The sequence below is a fragment of the Hyaena hyaena genome, unplaced genomic scaffold (genome assembly GCF_003009895.1).
Source record: "Hyaena hyaena isolate Hyena2069 unplaced genomic scaffold, ASM300989v1 scaffold_229, whole genome shotgun sequence".
Lineage (NCBI taxonomy): Eukaryota > Metazoa > Chordata > Mammalia > Carnivora > Hyaenidae > Hyaena > Hyaena hyaena.
The window spans coordinates 1,969,724-1,992,017 of NW_024080861.1; the positions used below are offsets into that span (position 1 = coordinate 1,969,724).

General features: G+C 41.6%; 1 protein-coding gene across 1 annotated transcript in view; it reads left to right on the plus strand.

Annotated features, from left to right (window-relative positions):
* Nucleotides 1–22,014, plus strand: part of ECT2L (epithelial cell transforming 2 like) — a 67,161-nt gene extending 45,147 nt beyond the window's left edge. Inside the window, exons 12-20 of the mRNA XM_039243587.1 lie at nucleotides 2,931–3,017; nucleotides 5,504–5,718; nucleotides 6,973–7,120; nucleotides 8,947–9,020; nucleotides 9,120–9,276; nucleotides 10,182–10,247; nucleotides 11,946–12,034; nucleotides 19,781–19,953; nucleotides 21,388–22,014. Coding sequence (XP_039099518.1) covers nucleotides 2,931–3,017; nucleotides 5,504–5,718; nucleotides 6,973–7,120; nucleotides 8,947–9,020; nucleotides 9,120–9,276; nucleotides 10,182–10,247; nucleotides 11,946–12,034; nucleotides 19,781–19,953; nucleotides 21,388–21,515 — 1,137 coding nt within the window. The 3' untranslated portion in view covers nucleotides 21,516–22,014. The remainder of the gene's footprint in view (nucleotides 1–2,930; nucleotides 3,018–5,503; nucleotides 5,719–6,972; nucleotides 7,121–8,946; nucleotides 9,021–9,119; nucleotides 9,277–10,181; nucleotides 10,248–11,945; nucleotides 12,035–19,780; nucleotides 19,954–21,387) is intronic.
* The last annotated feature ends 280 nt before the right edge of the window (nucleotides 22,015–22,294 follow it).

The following is a 22,294-nucleotide window of genomic DNA, read 5'->3' on the forward strand; positions in this document are numbered from 1 at the left end:
ACTTCCAGGAAGAAGAACCACAGCTTAAACCAAGGTGTAGAATTAGGATAAAATGGAGAAGTTTATTTCTTTTCTTGTTGTTAAACTGTTTTTAATGTTTTATTTATTTCTGAGAGAGAGACAGACAGCATGAGCAGGGGAGGGTCAGAGAGAGAGAGGGAGATACAGAATCTGAAACATGCTCCAGGCTCTGAGCTAGCTGTCACACAGAGCCCGACGTCCAGCTTGTACCCATGAACCGTGAGATCATGACCTGAGCCAAAGTCAGCCGCTTAACCGACTGAGCCACCCAGGCGCCCCTAGAGTTTTTTTCTTAAACTGTAGATATTAGGGTGCCTCAGTAGCTCAGTTGGTTAAGTGTCTGACTTTTGATCTCAGCTCAGGTCTTGATTCCGGGGTCCTGAGTTCAAGCCTCACATTGGACTCCATGCTGGGCATGGAGCCTGCTTAGAAATAAATAAATAAAGAGATAAATATTAAAGAAATAAACTGTAGATATTTGTCCTGAAGCACGCACAAACTCACAGCCAAAGGAGTGGAAAGTTATCGTTTCTGCTGAGATGATGGTTTTAGACCATCCCACAGGGGATTTTGTAAGAGGGCTTGCCTGCCAAATCCAGGACCAGATACACACACACACACACACACACACACACACACACACAGAGCTGTGTCTGAAGGTCTGACCAGGCAGGGCCTACCCTCCATCCACATGGCCCAGACTCTGTCCATATATGTATACACAGATGGATGTAAATGTATATGGGTGTCTGTCTGTCTGTCTGTCTCCCTACCTAGCTACCATCTGTCCAATCAGATCCTATCTGTCTTACTGGGCAGTAGGGACTCCTGGATTTGTGTCGCTCTGGTGTTTATACTGATAGTGTACAACCCTGGCGACAGGTTACAGCCAGACTCACAGCCATTCCTGGCCCCTAATCCAGGCACTGAGTGTCTTGGGGGAGAAGCATCAGCAATAACCTGGAAAAGGCAAACAAGGCAGGAAAACTCCTACTATGTAATCAGTGGCCTCCCTTATATGTCACAGAGGGAGCCAAGGCAGAGGCCCGCCAACCCCAAGTATTAGTTCCCTTGTAACTCTGCCAAGTCTGTTGTCCCTGTTACTTCCTCTGAATTGATCCCTAGAAACAAAATAAGGGATGAGACCTTAATCTAAAAATCGTCTCTAAAATTTAAAGAAATTAGGTGTATAGTGTACAATGAGAAAACTTGCTATTTTTAGATCCAAACAAAATTACCTCGGCAAATCAATTTCCTATCCGCAAAGAAAAATGTATATTTAATAAAAGTAGCCGCTGCTGAGCTGGAGGTGAAACAAAGCCCCCGTGTGAGCGGACAGGTTCTCCCATAACCAGGGAGCCTGGGGAGCGGGCAGAGCCGCGTGTGCGTCTGTGCAGCAGGAAGGTGTCCCGGACGACGCGGCCTCCCTTACACGTGGGATCCACAGACGGCTCTGTCCCCTTTGGATTCTCTTGATCTCGGGCCAGTTTGAGTTTCATTTTCATCGTCTGTCTGCAGCCACTTCTACCTATACAACTGTTGGTGTCACCATTGGCTGCTTGAAGTCATCGTGTCTCTACATAAGTAACTGGTATTTATTCTGAAAGAAGAGAGTGTGTTCCATTCATAGAAACTTTGATGGATTTTGCCAAGATTCAAAGTAGATTCCCGCCCCGCCCTCACCCCCAGCAGAAGTATAAATACACGTCAGGCTAAAACGGGACAACCACAAACGGGGAAGGCAAAAGAAATGGTGGAAAGACTCCGGGGCCGCCGCGCAGTGCGCAGGCTCAGTCTGCGGGCTGGGGTTGCGAACCAGGCCGCCTATAGAAAGACTTCAGGTAGCTCTAAAGAACGGTTGCCGTTACAAAATAAAAATTCCTTTTTGCCTCAGTAGAATAAGGCAAAAAAAAAAAAAAAAACCCACCAAAAAACAAAAGAACTCTTGATTATACACTGATTTCCCCCAACCCCCCGTCTCACCACAGAACTCAAGCGGTTACAATGAGTAGTTTGACCTTGGACTAGGAAAGGCAGCACTGAGCAGGAAATCATGCTTAGCTCTCACCACAAACTCGGGACCATTCCGTAGCTAGGCAGGACCCTGCAGGCAGCAGGTGGGACTATTTTTGTTTTTTAATGTGCTAATTTATATGAAAGCCACAAGAGAAAGTGAAGAAAGAATAAGCTATATTTAAATGTGGAAACAGGTCTAGAGAGGGCATGCGAATTGTTCCTCACACATTTTCATTAGATTTTTAAAAGGGGTGGATTTTACAAAGTGCTGTGACCTTTTTCTTCTGGCAACTTTATTATTTTTTTAATGTTTATTTATTTTTAAGAGAGAAGGGAGTGTGAGTGGGGGTGGGGCAGAGTGAGAATCCCAAGCAGGCTCCCCACTGTCTCCAGAGCAGGCTGGATGCCACGACCCCCCAGATCAGGACCTGAGCCAAATCAAGAGTCAGACACTTGACCAACTGAGCCACCCAGATGTCCCTTCTGGTAACTTTAAAAGTAAGATAAGCCATTTGTCCTCAAGGGACAAATGACAGCAGAATTGAGGCAGAGGCCTGGAAAGTGTGGGATTCCTTGTGCCTCAGTGAGCAGCTAGCACTGCCCCCCACCCCCCCCCACCCCAGGTCTCTGTCCTGCCTCCCGGGGAGAAGGGGGGCTACTCTGAATTCAGTTTCTCAAGTATAATATAGTTCCTAGGAAGCTCAAGGTTACTTTTTTTAACATAAGATTTAATTTAAGAGAGTCATCAACCGCGTCAAGTGCCTAATTCATTGTGTCTGGGGAGCAGGTGGTTAGGGCTGAAGGCAGAGAGCTCCCGGACACACAGCAGCCCCCGGGCATTCAGACATCCCAAGGCCTGCCTCCAAATAATCACGTCTGCATTTAATCCTCAGGAAAGAAATGGTAGAGAAGACGACCCTCAGGACACAAAATCAAATCTCAGCAAAAGGGATCTAAATTTTGAGACGCTGGTTAAGCTGGTAAGCCAATTATTACACAGTGAGAATTTTCCATTGTTTTTCTCCTGACCAGAAAAAAAAAAAGGTGAGAGCCTTTATTCTGGTTAATTCCTTTTTCTTGACTGTTTCCCTTAGTGGGGGAGACACCTTAAATATAAGTGAGGGAATCCAACAGGTAGATTTTCCTTTTAAATATGTCATGATCTGAAAAGAAGTTAACCAACAGGATTGAAGTGTAACATCTTGGAGCAAGAGCCATCTCTGCGCTACTCTGATTTTCTTTTTTTTTTTTTTTCTTTTAATTTTTAAAAAATGTTTATTCCTTTTTGAGAGAGAGAGAGAGAGAATGCGTTGGGGAGACACAGAGAGAGAGGGAGACACAGAAACCCAAGCAGACTCCAGACTCTGAGCTGTCAGCACAGAGCCCGACCTGGGGCTCCCTCCACCCCACGCACAGAACCGTGAGATCATGACCTGAGCTGAAACAGGACATGTAGAGACTGAGCCACCCAGGTCCCCTCTCTGATTTTCTAATACGACAGCAGGACAGCATTTAGAGAAATGGCACATGGACATACAGGTTCACAGTTTCTAAATGACCCACCAACTCATAGTCTGGCTTCAAAGACTGAGTATAACATTTGGGGCCCTGTCTTTCTGTTTACAAAGGGCAGCAGGTGGAGGAGGCGGCAGTTGGCGGAGGCGCGGTCCTGTCCTGCCCTCACAATACACTCAGGCCACTTTGCCTTTCTTCATCCCACGTTCGCAAAGTCATCACCATGTTTCCCTTCCCAGAATCCTTTAAGGTAGATGTTAACAACCACATTTTGTAGATGAGGGGCTACAGTTAGAACACTTAAAAGACTTCCCTAAAGTCACACGACCTGCGGAGAAAGAAACCTGAATCCCGCAGCCTGGAGCTCAACTGCCGAGTTTCTTACCAAGCCCAGCCATGTCCTGGGCGAATCCACCTGCCGCGGCTGCGCCCGTGTGGACCTCATGGTGTGGGTGCTTGCTCACCCTTGGGTGCACCCCCGGGAATCACCAAGGAGAAGGGGTCTCACATGGTGCTATGAATATGATAGTATCTCGTCTCACTATTGGTCACAACATCTGACAATGGTTTTAGGACAACATAGGTTTGACAACTGAAACCATAATTCAAAATGATTATAAATTGGGGAACTCCAATATTTTAAAAATATTTGTACACAAAAAAGCATAATATGGGCTCCAAGCCAGCTGCCAGGTGGGGATACAACTGTATTTTTTTAACTCATTAGGAATGTCTAAATGAGTATCATACATATATATATATATACACATATATACATATGTACATATATGTGTATATATATATATATAAATCCTGTGTTTGAAAGATAAAACTTTACCAAAACAGTGTGTTTATAGTATTTCGTAGAATGGGTTTTCTGTTTTTTCTCTTACATTACTTTTACATTTGAATTCTACTTCATGTTATGGTTGATTCGTTTTGGGCAAAGTTCACACAGCGTTATACTTTGTATTGTCATATTTCATTTGGGGCAGTATGGGGCATTCGAGGGCTGAAGGAAAAGAAAAAATTGTGTTCTAAGAGTATTAATAGTTGTAGGGTCAAATACAAGGCCATAACGTTTTCAAAAATTAAACACTTTCATTGTTTTCTATTGTAAAGATACTCATTTTTCAACTTTTGAAAAGTACAGATAAAAGAATTACCTAGTCCCCGCACTGAAAATTAATTTCTCCATATGTAAACATAGCAGACATAGTAATAGGGTGTGGAATTTCTTTACACCAGTGTATGATTTTTCCCCCTCTGCATTAAAGGATAAAACAAGACTTTGAAGTATAGAAATGAAGTATAGAAAACCTAGCCAAATGGGTCCACTGTCCCACATTAGGGTCCTTTTCCTTTTTCCTAAATCCTGAAAGAACAGCATGAGTTTATTATTTCATAACTGCCTGTGAGCAGATTCATTGATAGGACGGTTAGCTCATTTCAGTGCTGCTGTCTGCAGTGTACTCAATAAAACACTATAAATCAATCAAGAAGACACTGGGGAAAAGACACGGGAAAGCAATCAAGAGTGGGCACCCCAAAGGCTTCCTCATGAGACTGTCACTGTCATGAAGGCAAGACTCTGTGCCTTCCCATCACTGTGTGGTGACCACCTAGCATGTGTCACTCAATACGTATTCAAGTAGATTAGATAGATAGACATCGAGTCTCAGTCTGGCACCCTCAGGATCCAAGACTGACCTGATGTGAGGGGCAAGTTGGTGATCAGATCAAGCAGTGTTTAGCAGGGTCCACCATAGTCCCCTACCAAGGTCCCCTTCAACCTTGTATATCACAAACCCCAAAGGGGGAACCTCAGAGTGACTGCCTGACTGTTCGATCGGTCATTTGTCTACCTCCTTCGACTTTCAGGCTCTTGGAGGCTCTAACCATGGAAAGAGTCATCCTGCTTTCCCTATGAGTTCTTAATGCCTTTCTACAGGAGAGAAAGCTCCAGATGGATTCAGCTGGAAAGAGAACGGGAGTTGTCAGGGAACTCTTACAGAGTGAGAGAAAATATGTGCAGATGCTAGAAACGGTGAGGGAGGTCTACGCAGCACCACTGAAAGCAGCACTGGCATCAAACAGAGCAATTCTGAGTGCCACAAATATCCGGATCATTTTCTCTGACGTTTTGCAGATTTTAAGTCTCAACAGGTAAACTCTGTATAGGTATTTTTTCAACTATTCATTCATTGTGACTTGGGAGGAACACACCCTTAATTGTTTCAAAAGCTGTACAGAGGCTCTTTTCTGCCCTTCTCGGAGCCCCTGATCATCTCACAAGAGAGAGGGCTCTTGCTACTGAGCTGTGACCAATAGTGAGAATTCCTGGGGGCTTATCCTGGCCTCAGTTCAACACCGTAGTTCAAGGAGTGGAGCTCAGTGCCTGGGGATTTTGTATTCAGTATACTGTTCACACAGAAGGTGATGAGAAGAACTGATTGTTACTGTTTCATTTTTTGTTTGTTTTTTTGAGATGGGGAGCGGAGAGGCAGAGAGGGAGACAGAGAGAGAGAGAGAGAGAGAATCGCAAGCAGGCTCCACACTCAGCACAGAGCCAGATGTGGGACTCGATCTCATGACTATGGGCTCATGACCTGAAGCCCAAATCAAGAGTTGGATGCTTGACCAGCTAAGCCACCCAAGTGCCCCCTTTATTTTATTTTTATTTTTTGAGAGAGAGCATCTGTCACTGTTCCTAATCAGCAGTGTCTCATTGAGCAAAGGGAAAGAAAACACAGGACTTCATGGAGTCAGGTCTCTAGGATACTGTACTTCGAGAACCCAAGGCTGGGGGTCGGCTCCGTGAGAGCAGGTTGTTTCCTATATGCCCTGGTTGGCAAAGAAACGTGATCATGCGCACAAGTGGGAAACTGAGCTGGTGCCTCTCTGCCAGGACCTCCCTGGGTAACTCAGAGGTTCCTCACACTCAGCAGCCCCAGCTCCTACAAAAAGAACAGGTTGAACAGGCCCCTTCCAGGTTTCAAGGCCATAACAGCGGAATGAAGGGCAACCTTAGGGCCTCAGGGAAATGGGCCCAGTGGGAGTGATGACACTTGAAGCGAGTCAAGCACTCTCCTCCGAGGACTATAAGAAAACTTCGCTGCCCGCCTGGCTGGCCATGTGGGAGGGGGACAGTCGGGGGCAGCCCCGTGGAGGCCAGCCTGGGCTTCTGGCTCAAGGAATTAAGAGGAAGAGGTGAGATTCCACCAGAGTCAGCCTGATACTTCCTCACACCCCAGTTCCGCCCCCCCCCCCCTTTCCTGACAGAGCTGCCCTGCTCTGTGTCAAGGCAAAAAGATTTGACAAAAGCCCTATCAGGCTGCACTGATGACAGCTAACCTATCTGTTAAGTTCCTAGGTTATCCCTGGCCAGGGTGTCACGGGCATGCTTTTCTCCTACGGCAGGCAGTTTCTAGGCAACCTGAGAGGCAGACTGCAGGAATGGGGCCCGGCCCACTGCGTGGGAGAAATATTCCTCAAATTTGGAAGCCAGTTGAACATATATACCAATTTCTTCAATAACTACCCGGTTATTCTGAAAACTATGGAGAAGGTAATGTTGAGTCACCATCCAGGCGTGTATAAGACCTTTGGAGTTCCAAAGGAAGTTTTGTGTGTGATTCGAAGGACACTGTGATTCGAAGATTACTGTGAACTCTTTGGGATTCTGACGTATTTCGTTTTGTATCACTAGGGACTAGCATTAGTGCTTGATACAGCAGGACACAGCAACTGACTGTTGGACTGAACTAATCACACACATGTCCAAGCTTTCATCTGCCCCAGATACCCTGTGGCCCACGTACAGAAAAATGTCTAACAGTTAGGTAGAAACAAGATGGAGAGCCCTGATTGTACTCTGCCAACACAGTCCTGTGTGACCTTGACAAGTTCCACTCTCTTACGGAGAAAATGAATCAATAATCCATATGTTTCTTGGAATAGGGACACTCAATCTGTGAAAGCTCACTGTGCCATAAGGAGTATCTTTGCCTTCCATTCCCTAGAAAGTTCATTATAAACATTTTTTCCTGTTGCAACACATGCCATATGTGGTCTGGGCAGGAATATTCGGCTCCTTCTGCATCACTCACTGCTCTTATTGGGATTTCTGCTGGCAATGAGATCTTCCTTTCTTCCCTCTTCAGTTTGTATCAAAAGCTCAGCAGAAGACAGCACCTCTCACTTCTGCCAGTGTCGGTCTGCACCAAGGCCCCAAGGGGAAGGCCTGGGGGCCGGGAGGACACCATCCCTGACCTCAGATGTCTCCCTTTGTGGTGTTCTTCTTGCCCTGCTTAGGGAGTTTAAACTAAAAGCTGCTAGACAAGTGAATGATGGGAAAGTTGCGTGAATAAGACCATTTAATAGAACCAACCTTTCGGACAGGATATTATCATAAACAAATGGATACCAGCATTTTTAAAAAAATTTTTTAAATGTTTTTTATTTTATTTCTAGGAGAGAGAGAGAGAGACAGCGTGAGCAGGGTAGGGTCAGAGAGAGAGGGAGTCACAGACTCCGAAACAGGCTCCAGGCTCTGAGCTGGCAGTCAGCACAGAGCCCGACGCAGGGCTCGAACCCACGAACCGCGAGATCATGACCTAAGCGAAAGTCGGACGCCTAACCGACTAAGCCACCCAGGCGCCCCACCAGCATTTTTATAGTTAGGGATAACGATGGTGTCTATTTCTCTAGCAGGGAGTGTGCATATAAGTCAGTACTCAATGAACGGTAGCTATGAATATTACAACAGTGAATATTTGACGTCTCGAAAGTAGCATTACTGGTGTCTTTTAGGCACTGAGAAAAATGAGGTCACTTACTGAGTGCCCCAATAATGATGAATGAATACTTTTTAAAAAGTACTAAAAGTATCTGTTTTAAAACAGATATTTAGTACAGTGGAGCCTCTTTATAGTGCTCCTGTGAAAACATAGTTAACAGCAGGATTACAGGTGAACAGTTTCTTACTGTGGAGATAACACTTACTGTAGGACAAGCACTTCATGGATAGGGTTTTTCCTCTCCTCACCATGAGAGTTATGGTACCCATGGGGAAACTGAGGCTCGGAGAAGTTAAATAACTTGACAGGTCACATAGAATTAGATAGAATTAAATTAAATTTTTAATTTTAATTCAGGCTTTCCTGGTTGCAAGGCCATTCTGTCTATACTGCCTCAGTTCGCTGAATAGGGTTAATCTGGGGTATAACTAATACACTGTACTTAGTATGTCAGCAAGAGCCAATAGTACTAATAATACTTCGGTCAGATGTAGGTGTTGCCCTTTTGCTTTGAGTATTTCATAGATTGTCCTTTCCTGGTGGAGCTTTTCAACCGTATCAAAGAACAAAATTTTGGTATAATGCTCACCTTTAGTGCAGAGAAACGACACCAGCCTTCCGAGCTTTCCTGAAGAGGCATGATAAGACCATTGCTACCAAAATGCTGAGGTAGGTTCTGAGGGAAAGTACAGCAGGGGTGCCCCAAGTACAGGGCATACCTTGACCTTCAGAAAGTGACCACTGTTCCCTTTCCTATGCCTCCTACAGCCTCCCGGAGCTGCTTTTATACCCATCCAGAAGATTTGAAGAATATATTAATCTTCTCTACGCTCTGAGGCTTCATACTCCTGCAGAACATGGTGACCGTGGGGACTTGACTGCTGCAATTGACCTGGTCAAAAAATATAAAACTTATATGGATCAGGTTGGTTGCTGATAAGAGTTTGTGTCCTTGAAGAATGTTACAATGCTTTGCGGTACCGACTCAAAGATCCTGAAATAGCTTATCCTTTGGTAGTGTTCTTTACTTCAAAGCCTTTCATCCTTTTCATGTGAAATCATTGGGTTCAGTGATTTGGAGCACTAAGGGCATCTATTCTAAGCTGAACAACATGAGACAGAATGTTTTCAGATATCTGTGTAAGTGCAATAGAACTTTTATTAGTATGAAAGTTTGAAGACGGATATTTGGATTGATTTTTCTAGATAAGTAAAAGGGGAAAAAATCAAAATCCTTTGTTTCTGAAGGTACTTCTTACTTTGTTATTTAAGTTTTCTGACTCAGTAAGTAAAGCAATCATAATTATCCTCTGAAAGAATTTGGCATCTTGGAAGACAGACTATCATCCTGAAAATACTGTAGTGATGGGCATGTTTCATGGGCTCCAGACTGAATGTAACCTGATAACATATTATGCCCTGAAGATATTTTCCAAATACAGTGCTGTCACTTGCATCTTGTTTTAAAACACTGGGGACACGATGGGGCGCCTGGCTGATTCGGTCAGTCGAGTTGCCCATTCTTGATTTCATCTCAGGTCATGATCCCAGGGTCGTGGGATTGAGCCCCATGTCAGGCTCCACGCTGAGCGTGGAGCCTGCTTAAGGTCTTCTTTCTCTCTCCCTTTGCCCCTCTACCCGGCTTGCATTTTCCCTTTCTCTGAAACAAAAATAAAAATAAATAAATAATTGGGACACAAAACTGAGACTCTTCTTAAAGTTTATGAAAATACGGAGCCCTATATCGAGTGACGTAAAATATTTTAAATCTATTTTTTATGTATAAAACTTTCATAATTTTAGTGTGCCTAAAACCACTTTGTTTACTAGATGAAGCAAAACGTCGGTATGAAAGATCAGCTGTCAGACATACAGAGAATCATCAGGGGATGCCCGGTACGTATCCAGATGTACTCACTGCATCTCATGCTCATTGAATATAACCTCCAGTCATTGGCAAAGGAGACCTGCATTTTTCGATTCAGCTAACATCTGTTGAGTGCCTGCTGTGTGCCACGTGCTGGCAAGCTCTCACATTTCACTTCCTTGCTAGTGTTAAGGATGCGTATGAGAGGAGGCACAAGTGAACTTGACCCCATCCCATAATTTTTCTTCAGTCTTAGCTCCGTGATTGGTACTTTTGTGAACATGGCCTCCTTTGGGGAAAGGGGCCATGTCTCTTAATATTTGACATCTCCCTGCACATAGTGCCTGGTGCAGGATTCTGTGCACTGAGGATATCTAAAGAAATCTCAGGAGTTGTCTGTTAGCTGTTACCTACAGAATATCATCTGGCCCCACTCTACTTTCTCTCTTACTGCCCTACTTTATGATCAAAGCACACAAATCCACTCATAGTTCTTCAATAATGTTAACCTTTCCTCACACATTTGTGCTTCACTCATGCTTTGCCTTCTCTAAAATTGCCTTCCTTTTTCATTCCACTGGATAAACTATTTATTCTCTAAGAATCCAGTTCAGGGGCACCTGGGTGGCTCAGTCGGTTGGTTTTGGCTCAGGTCATGATCTTGTGGTTTGTAAGCTCGAGTCACTGCATCGGGCTCTATGCTGACAGTGTGGGGCCTGCTTGGTATTCTCTCTCTGCCCCTCACCGGCTTGCTCTTTCTGTCTCTCAAAAATAAATAAACTTAAAAAAAAATCAAGTTCAATCATCATCTTCCTTGTGAAGTTTCCCCAGCATCTCCAGCCGTGAATTAATTCCCCCCTTCCTGGGAATTCTGCAGCACCTTGAACATCTCTGTCACACTTTTCTGTAACACTTAATTCATAAGACTGGGAGCTCCATCAGGTATGAACTATGATTTACTTGTCTTCTAGTGTTTGGCATCTAGTAGGAGCCCAGCAAATTATGTTGAATTAAAGTATCAATTGATTGGCAATATTTTTATTTGGTCAAATTGGGGAAACAAGATGGAGGCGTTTGGTTAGAATTTAGATCTTTACCTTTTGATGGGAGAGTGAAGCTGATTGGATTACAAAAAGTCCCAAATCCTGGCACTCATAGAATCTGAACTTTATCTCTGAGTCACTGTTCATACCTAGTGATCATCTCCATGGCTACATCAGTGCAAGGGCCTAACTTCTTAATTTGTAACGATCCATTCACTTCCCTTTCTTGATAGATCCCTTCCTTCCTGCTCCCATTCCCCTTTTTTTTAATACTAGGAAAGCATTTAAAGAATTTACAAGTAAAACAGTAATTTCAGTAGTTTTAAAAATTAGACAACAGGGGCACCTGGTTGGCTCAATCAGAATAGCATATGACTCTTGATCTCGGGGTCATGAGTTCAAGCCCCATGTTGGGTGCAGAGGTTACTTACAACTTTAAAAAATAAATTAATTTAAAAAATTAAAAATTGAAAATTAGATAACACCCTCAAATATAGTTTCCATTGTCAAGGCTGTGGTCTTTCTAAAGAAAGCCTGTTTTGTTCATAATAAAAACATTCACTTTTTCATAATTAAACTGAGTTCTACTCAACAGTGTGTGGGATAAAAAATGGTTCTGTAGTAGTGGGACTTTTATTTCCTACAAATTTGTGAATGTTTCTAATTTTGTTTTTGATTTCATAGACTCTATCAGAGGAAAACCGATATCTGATTAGGGTCCAAGATGTAGCCCAACTTCATTGCTGTGATGAGGGAGTAAGTTTCTCTTTAAGGTAAACATCTAACTATCCTAAGGCCGTGACGATGACTTGCTCATCTTGTATCTGGGATCGAGTACAATGTCTGACATACGTTTACAAGAAATCTTTGTACTGAACTGGAAACTTCCACACACATTCCTCTGGGATAATGTAAAGTGCTGTATTACCTTACTCACATTGTCCAGGCAGCTACTGGATAGAATGGGAGAAAATACATGGTCTCTGTGGGAACCACAAACTGCACAGGAGCAGGAATTCTGAAGGTTGGTCACTTTCCTGCTTGAAAGGAGATCCACATGGTGGGTATCACACGAGTGATTTGCTCAGCTATAAGAAAGAGAAGGCCAGTTAATTATCCTCAGATAGTTATTGAGGTTAGTATTAACAAGGTCTCACCAAGAAACCACTATTATATTGAGGGCTCACTGTATCTGTTCCTCACCTCACAGTAGTGTAAGAACAAAAGATAGGAGGGTGCTAATTCCCATCAGCTGGCATCCCCTTTCCTCTTTTAGAACAGGATTGGGGGAGGGGCGCCTGGGTGGCTCAGGTCATGATCTCTCAGTCTGTGAGTTCGAGCCCCATGTCAGGCTCTGTGCTGAAGGCTCAGAGCCTGGAGCCTGCTTCAGATTCTGTGTCTCCCTCTCTTTCTCTCTGCCCCTCCCTGCTTGTGCTCTGTCTCTCTTGCTCTCAAAAATAAATAAAACATTAAAAAAAAAAATTGGGGGACGCCTGGGTGGCTCAGTATGTCAGGCTCCCAGCTCTTCATTTCAGCTCAGGTCATGATCTCCCTGTTCATGGGTTTGAGTCCTGAAGCAGGCTCCAGGTTAGCAGTGCAGAGCTTGCTTGGGATTCTCTCTTCCTCTCTGTCTGCCCCTCCCCCCCACTCTCTTTCTTTCTCTTAAAATAAATAAAAACTTAAAAAAAAGGGTCAGATAATAAATACCTTGTGGCAACTGCTAACTTCACCTTCACAGCACAAAAGCAGCAACATAATGGTATAATACACAAATAATACAATCTTCATAGATAATACAACACAGAAATGAACCAGTATGGCTGTGTTACAATAAAACTTTATTTATAAAACAAATGGTAAGGTCATAATTTGCTGATCCCTGCTTTGGAAAATTATTTGCAAAACTAAGTTCTTAGAATTAATGGCAAAAATGAGAACTCAACAAGTAGCAACCAAATGGAGAAAAGTCAACTCCCTTAATCTGTCCAATTTCAATAAAAGAAGTAAAAATGGATTTGCCTGTCATTTCAATGAATATTTCAGTGAATGTTTCCCAAAGGCATAGGTGGAAGGTGGGGTGGGGGTGGGGCAGATGGTGGTTAGAGGAAACCCAATCCTCTCACTTCTATTCCTACCTAGAATGATTCTAAATGAAAATCAAATTACACCATTGTATCACTTTTATCACGGTTATAGTGTTTTTGTTTTGTTTTGTTGTTTTTGTTTGTGCAGTGATGGAAGAAAACTAGCTAGCAAACCAGCAAATTCTGAACATACTGGTGAAGTGGGAGACATGCTAGGGATTATTCCAGCTTTTTATTGTTAGAATTTATTTTACCTTCATGTTCTCATGAAGGTAACACTCTCTCTTTAGGTAAGTCTGAGTTTCTGATCTACATAATTTACCTTTTCCCTAAAGAACTTCTTTTAGCATTTCTTACTAGGAAGTTCTACTGGCAATGAATTTCCTCAATTTTTGTTTGTCTGAGAGTCTTTCCCTTTCCCTTTTGAAGGATAATTTTGCTGGCTACAGAATTCTGGGTTGCTGGATTCTTTTCTTTAAATGCTTATTACACTCTACTCTCTTCTTGCTTGCGTGGTTTCTGAGGAGACATCCAATGTCATTCTTGTTCCTCTTTGTTAAGGTGGGTTTTTTGTTTTGTTTTTGTGCTCTGGGTTTTTTCAAGATTTTATGTTTGCCTTTGATTTTCTGGAGTTTAAAAGTAATATGCCTATGTGTAGACTTTTTGGTATTTACCCTGCATGGTATTCTATAAGCTTCCTGGACTTGTGGCTTGGTGTCTGTCAATCACTTTGTAAAATTCACAGCCATTATCACTTAACATATTTCTTCTGTCCTTTCTCTTTGTTCTCCATCGGCTTTTCCCATTAGACATAGGTATGCCTTTTGTAATTGTCCCACATTTCTTGGATAGTCTGTTCTTTTTCAGTCCTTTTTCTCTTTGCTTCTCAGTTCAGTAAGTTTCTATTGATGTACCTTCAGGCTCATTGATTCTTTCCTCAGCTATGTCACATCTGCTAATGAGCCCATCAAAGGCTTTATTCATTTCCATTTCAGTGTTTTTAGTTTCTACAATTTTATATTGGGGGAGATTCCATTTTTTGTTCATATTACCCATCTGTTCTTTTGTTGCATGTTGTCTACTTTTATTTATTTATTTATCATAAATATTTAAAATTCCTGTTTAATAATTCCAACAACATCCCTGCCATATGAGTCTGGTTCTAACGCTTGCTTTATCAAAGTGTTTTCTCTCCTTTTAGCATGACCTGTAATTTTTTGTTGAAAGCTAGATAGATATATTGGGTGAAAGGAACTGAGGTAAATAGATCTCTAGTGTGAGGTTTTATGTTTATCTGCCTAGAGGTTAGGCTGTGTTTATTTACTGTTTGTTGTAGCTGTGGTGTCAGAAGCTACAGTTAATTCTGGTGTCTTGTTTTTGTCTCCCCTTTGTCACCGAGTTTCCCATAAATAGGAGTCTGAGCCTTCTAGTTCCTTATAGCTAGCTATAATCCCTGGCATTAAAAGGAGTCCTATGGATGTGGTAGTCAAATGGAAGGGAGGGGAGGAGAGGGGTTCTATAGTCTCCTAATTAGGTCTTCGTTTTTAGTGAGCTGGGCCCCTAGGCGAGGACCTTCACAAGTGTTTCTCAGTCATGTTTTTTATATTGTTCTGTTTCGGTGCCCCTCTAAGACACAAGAAACCAAGGAGGAGCTGGGCGTACAAGTTTCCTCCCCCATGTTGGTTCCATTCCGATAAAATAGTTTCCTCTGAGGGCAGTCCTTTGTTAAGGAGAAGAGAACTCTGTGGGCATGTTTCAGAAAAGTTACTTTTCCCTTTCCCATCTAGAATGAAAAGAGTTTTCTTTCCATCTTTATAGGGAGAATCTGTTGGGGCTCCTGGAAGTAAAACTCCTGTAACTTTAAAATTCATGCAAGTGGGGACAGAATGTTCCCCTAAGGCGAGGCTTCCAGGAGTTCTTAATCTGTTACACTAGTTCACATGTCTCTAGCAATTAGTCAATTATCCTTTAACTATCCTGTCCTGATGTGGTTCCATCAGGGAGTTTCTGCTTCTGGGAAGCTGTGATTCCCTTATCAGTGTGTCTCTCTGGCTTTTGGGTTGCTGGTTTACCTTATGACTGCAGCTCTTTGATGGATCTAAGAAGAGTTGTTGATTCTGAATTTGGAACTTTTATACTATCGTTTTTTTCAGAAACACCAATTTTCACTTATGTGACTTTAAGCCTGCTGGTTTTGAAATAAGCTTCTCACCCCCCTTCCCTCACTTGATGCCAAGGTGCCAAAAGGTGAGCCTTCTAGGACTGGTGAATAGTGGCATGGCCTTGAATCCCCAAATGGAGCCATCCATTTCTCAGATCGAGTCCTTTTGAGGAAAAACCGTATTACACTGCCAAAAATATATTGTAAACTTTCCTTTTAGCCTTACCCAGAGAGACCTACAGTCATTTACCAGGGCCACTTTGTTTTGGGGACTTCCCAGGGATACTGGACTCTGAATGGACTCTTATCCTGGGAACTCAAAGAGCCACACAACCCTCAAGTCAGAGTGTGGACGTATGGGAGCTAGGGTTTGGGCTCCGGTCGGCTCAGAGAACCGATGCTCAGTCAGTTCATGCCAGGGGTTGCGTTCTGAAAATTGCTTTGAAGGTTTTATGTATTTACAGAAGTTGGGTACTTGGTTGTTTTGGCAGTCTAATACAATAAACAACAACAAAACACTTCCAGAATGATGTTAGGAATTTAAACTAGAATAGATCTATTCCATTTTGCTGAGTCATTTGACCTATTTCTGAATAAGAAAAATTCTGTCCAAGTCCAGAGTAAAAAACTCTACCCTTAGGGTTAGTTCTTTTCAGTGTGAGCAGAAGTGACTTTCTGAAACCCTAGTAGGATCCATAGTTGCCACTTCAGCTGCTGTATGATGTCAATATGAAAGGTGAAATTATTTACTTTAACATATGTAGAGGAATTGTTAATGTTTTTTTTACAAAGGTCTGGTGTTTCTTGTCTTTGGATGAAAACTGTTGATCTTGAGGGGGTTAATTTAGTAAGTGGCTTTGAAAACCTTTCTAGATAGAACTCAGATTTATAGAGAGAGTAAAACTTTGGTTTGAGAGGTTAATTCGTTCCAGAAGCATGCTTATAATCCAAAGCTCTTGTATATCAAAGCGAATTTCAAGGACCATTGACTCAGTCGTAATCACATGACATTTGGCTTCATGTACTACTCGTATTGCAAGACATTGTTCGTTTATCAAGTGAAAATTTATTAGAAACGTTTGCTTGTTTTGCAGAACACTCGCAGAGCAAGTTACTCACGGTCCAAGGTTTTACTATATTTTAATGAGCATTCTCATAATCAGATTGAAATAATAAAAGCCTCTTTGTGTGTGTGTGTTTTTTTAATGTTTTATTTATTTCTAGGAGAGAGAGAGACAGCGTGAGCAGGGGAGGGTCAGAGAGAGAGGGAGACACAGACTGAAACAGGCTCCAGGCTCCGAGCTGGCAGTCAGCACAGAGCCTGACGCAGGGCTCGAACCCATGAACCGCGAGATCATGACCTAAGCGAAAGTCAGAAGCAAAACCGACTAAGCCACCCAGGCGCCCCTCTTTGTGTGTTTTCAAGACTGTTTCCCTGCTCTGATTACAAATGGCCTCAACTCTAAGTTTGTTAATGTGCCTGCTCCTTCCCTTCCCTGGGCTACCCCCCCAACCAATTGCTCCAAGTGGGTCACAAAACTGGAATTCTTTCATTTACCTCCACTTTCAATGCTATCGCTTCCAAAGGAAAAAAGTGATTATTTACCAAAGCAGACATTCCTTTCAAAACCACCTCTTTAAAGCAAACTTGTGTGCATATTCTCTGATAATTGCGATAAAAGAGCAAAATTTTATTATAGGTTTGAACATTTTTCTAAACTGGTATGATAGGAGAAATAATTGTTCTTATCAGTAATATGGTAAAATTACTGCCAAAAAGGGCAAGAATATGGGTGTCGTTTCCTATGTAAAAGTGACCATCCACCGCATACAGACTACAGACCGTTACATCTAGACTTAAAATGTATTTCCTGCCTTTCCTGCTTCCTCTCTCCCTCACCCCTGTCAGAATACCCTATCAACTTGATCTCTAATATTGTTTCTTGCAAGCACCCCAACTCCTCCGGCCTAAATCATAACCACATAGAGACGGGAAGGAAATGTGTGAAAAAGGAAAAGCTGGCTCTAGGGTTAGGTGACCACTGCTCTTCTTTTTATCTATAATCGAACACAACCTGTACTTCCTAATAGTCTCCAAAAAGCTGACTCTGAAGCTTAGTACTCCTTAAAAATGTTTCATTCCCAGACCAGTCCTTTGCCTAGCTTGGCATAGTTCTAACTAATAAATGATTTAAGTGCCTCACTATTCAAAATGTGGTCTGTACATCAGCATCATCTATTAGATGAGTTGAAAATCTATTAGATTTTAGAAATGCAGAAAGTCTCTGGCTACTCCAGCTCTATGGCATCAAATTTTGCATTTTAACAAAATTCTCCAGGTAATGTAGATGGATATTAACATTTGTACTATGGGGCGCCTAGGTGGCTCAGTTGGTTGAACGTCCAACTTTGGCTCGGGTTGTATCTCATGGTTCATGGGTTCGAGCTCTGTATTGGGCTCACTGCTGTCAGCGCAGAGCCCGCTTTGGATACTCTGTCCACCCTCTCTTTGCCCCTCCCCCCCAACTCTCTCAAAAATAAAAAAAATTTTTAAAAAGTCTTGTACTATGTATAAGTCAGAGCCATTGTATAAAGTGGATTCTAAGTGGTAATTATAGCAGCTTTTATGGACAGCAATCTGGAAATTTTCAATAAAAATACATAAACCCTTTGACCAATCAATCCAACTCCTCAAAGCCTATCTGTTAAAGAACAGCATTTAAAGGATTTGACTCGGTGTAAAGATCAGTTTATTGGAACACTGCTCACAGTGACAATAGGGAACTAGTGAAAAGAAGGGGAGAGAAAGGAAAAGGAGGAAAAAGACCGAAACCTGTAAACAAAACCAATGTGCATCAAAAGGGGAAGAGTTGAATAAACAATGGTCTACACACAACATAAGGTATTATTTGCCCATTAAAAAGGATAAATTAAAGCCATACCAGTTAACTTGATTTCCGTTGTGGAGAAAAGCAGGGAAAAAAGTGTGAATAATATTACATTTTTGTAAAATAATGGCAACCTACCTGTAAATAGATGTATATATACATATGTACATATGCGTGTGATTACCTGAGCACAGAAGAAAACAAAGAAAGACAGGTACTAGTTCAGTAACTTGGGTGAGCTGAATGTAGGGAAGAGGGAGCCAAGCAAAAAGAAGTGACACAAAAAAAGTACATTTAAAAAAGCCAATGGCATGGACTGATGTCACTTTAGCATTTACGTAAAACTCTATGTGGCTGTACGTGGACAATTTAAAAGTGAAACAAAGATGGTGAAGATAAAAAATGAGAGCCTTCCTCTGAACATCAAGCCAGTAAACAGACTCCCTTTCTTGGAGTAGCTGAGGATTTCCTGATGGATCCAAGAGAAGAAAGGTGTTTGGTTATCCTCCATCAAAACCCTGAGCCAGCTTCACTTAGCCACTGCTGGTGTGTGTGAGGACTCTGGGGACGCTGTGTTTGCGGGGGGGTGGGGGCGGTGACTCTCTGCTGAGCACTCTTGCTAGAACACAGAGCACACTGGCACCTACCGCACACTGGCACCTACCACACACAGAGACGTGGCTGCAGCAACACAACAGTGAAGAGGGTCATAGATGGGGGTTGAGGACACCACATTCTGCCTGTGGATGCCTACAGCTGACCATTGCAGCAAAATCAGTGAAAATGAAGAGCTACTTAATTCTAACCTTTCATACTGATGAAGTGTATAATCTGTTGATTGCCCTCCAATCAAAATTAGAAAAATTCTAATCTCCTACCTAGGAGTTAAATGAATTTCTTTTCCTTGCTTCGTACTTGACACCTTGTGCCACATTGGTCCTTGAGCTTTTCTCTACCCCAAACTGTTGTTACCTTTAAAGATGAAACCAAACAAAAACTTACTTTCCTGATTACCCATATACTTCAAACATAAAATACCAAACTTGACCAAAGTTTAAAAATAGCTGTCACATGATTCAGGTCATAAAGGAAGAAAAGTTCAACCTCCATTTCCCCCTATACTGACTGAATACTTGGCCAGTGAGTACGTTCAGACCATTCCACCAGGAACCTTGAGGCCCACCCAGAGCCCTGGTCTGAGTGAGAGACAGAGGGACTATTCACACCTGAGACAGAAGGGACTATACTCAGAACTTCAATGAGCCATTCCAAAGGTCTGTAGTGGGCAAAAGCCTGGACACCTTGCTTATCAATGAAGGGTGATGAATTGTGTAACAAAACATGTATGTAAGTATGTATACGTAACCCTTCTCCATTTTAACACAGGATCTATGAACACACCCGTGATCTCAGTCTTTTCCTCTTCAATGATGCACTACTTGTTTCTAGTCGGGGCACATCTCATACTCCATTTGAAAGGACTTCAAAATCAACCTACCAGTTCATTGCATCGGTGGCTCTTCATAGGTTACTTGTAGAGGATATTCCAGATTCCAAATGTATGTATTTTCGTTCTTTGAAGAGTTAAATACCTTTAAAAAGCTATATTTTATAATGCTCATTAACTATTAAAAGTGGGGAAAGGATTGGGATTTCAATTCGCAAATTTTCCAATAATTATCCAAATGTTTTTAGGTTTCATTTAATGTAAATTTTCATCTATCAGAAACAGCAAAAGAAAGGAATGCTTGCATTTTCAGACATGCACCCTACATATTAGGAAAACAATTTCAAAAATCACAAAAGGAGACATGAACCCACATCATCTTGAGTTCTTTGAAGCAGCTGACAGGAGAGCTGGAGCCCTTCACTACTACTTGCTACTTCTTGTAACTGCTACAATATTAGATTATTATCGATCACTTTTCCATTTTACTAGGACTCTATATTGCCTATACTTGCTACTATTTTAGATTTCTGTCTACATTCCCATTCCACTAGGACTAAGTGATTATTATAGATTTGGTGTACCTTTTATTCCTTAAATTCATATTCAAGTTGAAAGTTCTTCTGTAATTAACAGATTTGCATAGAATGTTTAGTAACAAACATTTCACTGACTAATAATCTCAATAGAATGATCATCTGTTTCAAAAAGAAATCCTACTTAAAAAAAATACTGTGTCTATCTTTAGTTATTATCCTACACTCTACTTCCCAAGCTCAAAAGGATCCCTCTCTTTCCTCAATTTCTAGTAGGCCAGACAATCTGGCCAATATTTTTCACTGCATGTCAAGGCAGGACTTAAGGCTAAAGCCGGAACCAAGATCTTAGAGAAGGAACGCAACGAAAAAGGGCTACTTCCCATTAGCTTTAGCCCCATTTTAAACCTGAAAAACAAAACAAAAAAACCCCACCAAAGGCGAAAATAAGGATTTCCACCTAGAAGACAAACTCAGGTAACATGACTATAATCACTGGGAATGGATAAGGAGGGTAGGATGCAGTCAGCTTTCATCTCCCCTTAGTCAGCTTTGCCCTGTGTGAAAACATTATTCTATAACCTGCTAAACAGTTGGCACTCAAGCTACATAGTTGGCTTAATTCTGATACCGGCCTTCAGACCAACGTGATTCATACATATGGCTCAGCATCTGTACCTGCACCAGCTCTTGGTGTAGACCTCACTGATTCCAGTTCTTCTGGAGTGGCCAAGACAAAAAACTTAAGGAATATTACATCATCTACCATTTGCAGTCTTTAAAAATAAGTGCTAATTAGAATTAAACAATTATACAAAGTTATTTTAGATATTTAAATTATTCAGTATTTTTAAGAAGTTATATTCTAAATTGGATTTTTATTTGTTGGACTCCCTTTTTAGTTTTTAAAAAATTCTTAAAGATGACTTGGTCAATTCTTGAATTTTAAAACATTTTCTTTTGATTGTGACGTGCCAAAATTAAATGGTACACCTCAAATATTTTTACAGATACCAAGAATGCATTTATTCTTCAAGGTCCAAAACGTGAGTGGATTTGTGCTACAGAGGCTGAGGCTGACAAATTCCTGTGGTTGTCAGCACTCCAACGTGCCATCAAAAGTAGTATGGACAAGTGAGAAGACATTCCGGGTGCTAATTCTGCCTGGCAAACACAAGGTATTTTCTATTCCCGAAGATGCAGTGGGAAGCAGAATGATGAAGTGTCATGGGATGATGGCAGAATGAACTAGGATGATCCAGAAAGTCCCTCCTAACTTTGAGACTTTATCATCCACGATCAACTAGGTGAAATGTACAGTAACGACAACTTGAGTCCAAAATTTTGAAGCACTTCTTTTGGTAATAATTTTTCACAGACAGTATTATTATGATTAGATTAATTTGAGCGTTTTGTTCATTTGGTCTAATGACAAACAAGATCAGAATAAAAAGTGTTTCTTAAATGATCAGTTTAGAGAAATATTTTGTTGATTTATCAATCACAGTGTTATAAATTTTCATGATAGAACTGATTTAGAAATGTGTATACTATAAATGACAATTTACTCAAAAACCTGTCGCGTATATCCTTAATATGAATGTACTCCTCCAGAGAGCATTAAAAACAAACCACTAGCAGGCACTAAAAGTTTTCTGTGCCTCTGGTGTTTTTTGGTTGCAAACTTAAAATTTTTGTTTATTTGGCTTCAAATTAAAATTTTAGACCTTCCAAGTAAGACGTTTTAAATACTTAAATTAGACATTGTTAATTAGAAGGCTGGTGGAAAAAACAAACTTTTAAGAAACAAAAATAAAGAAATTAAGACAATTCTGTTTTAAGAGAAACGGCAAATAGGTGCTGAGTAGTTTTCTGTGTCTTTGAAGCCTTCAGTTAATTATTTAACAAACGAAGCCA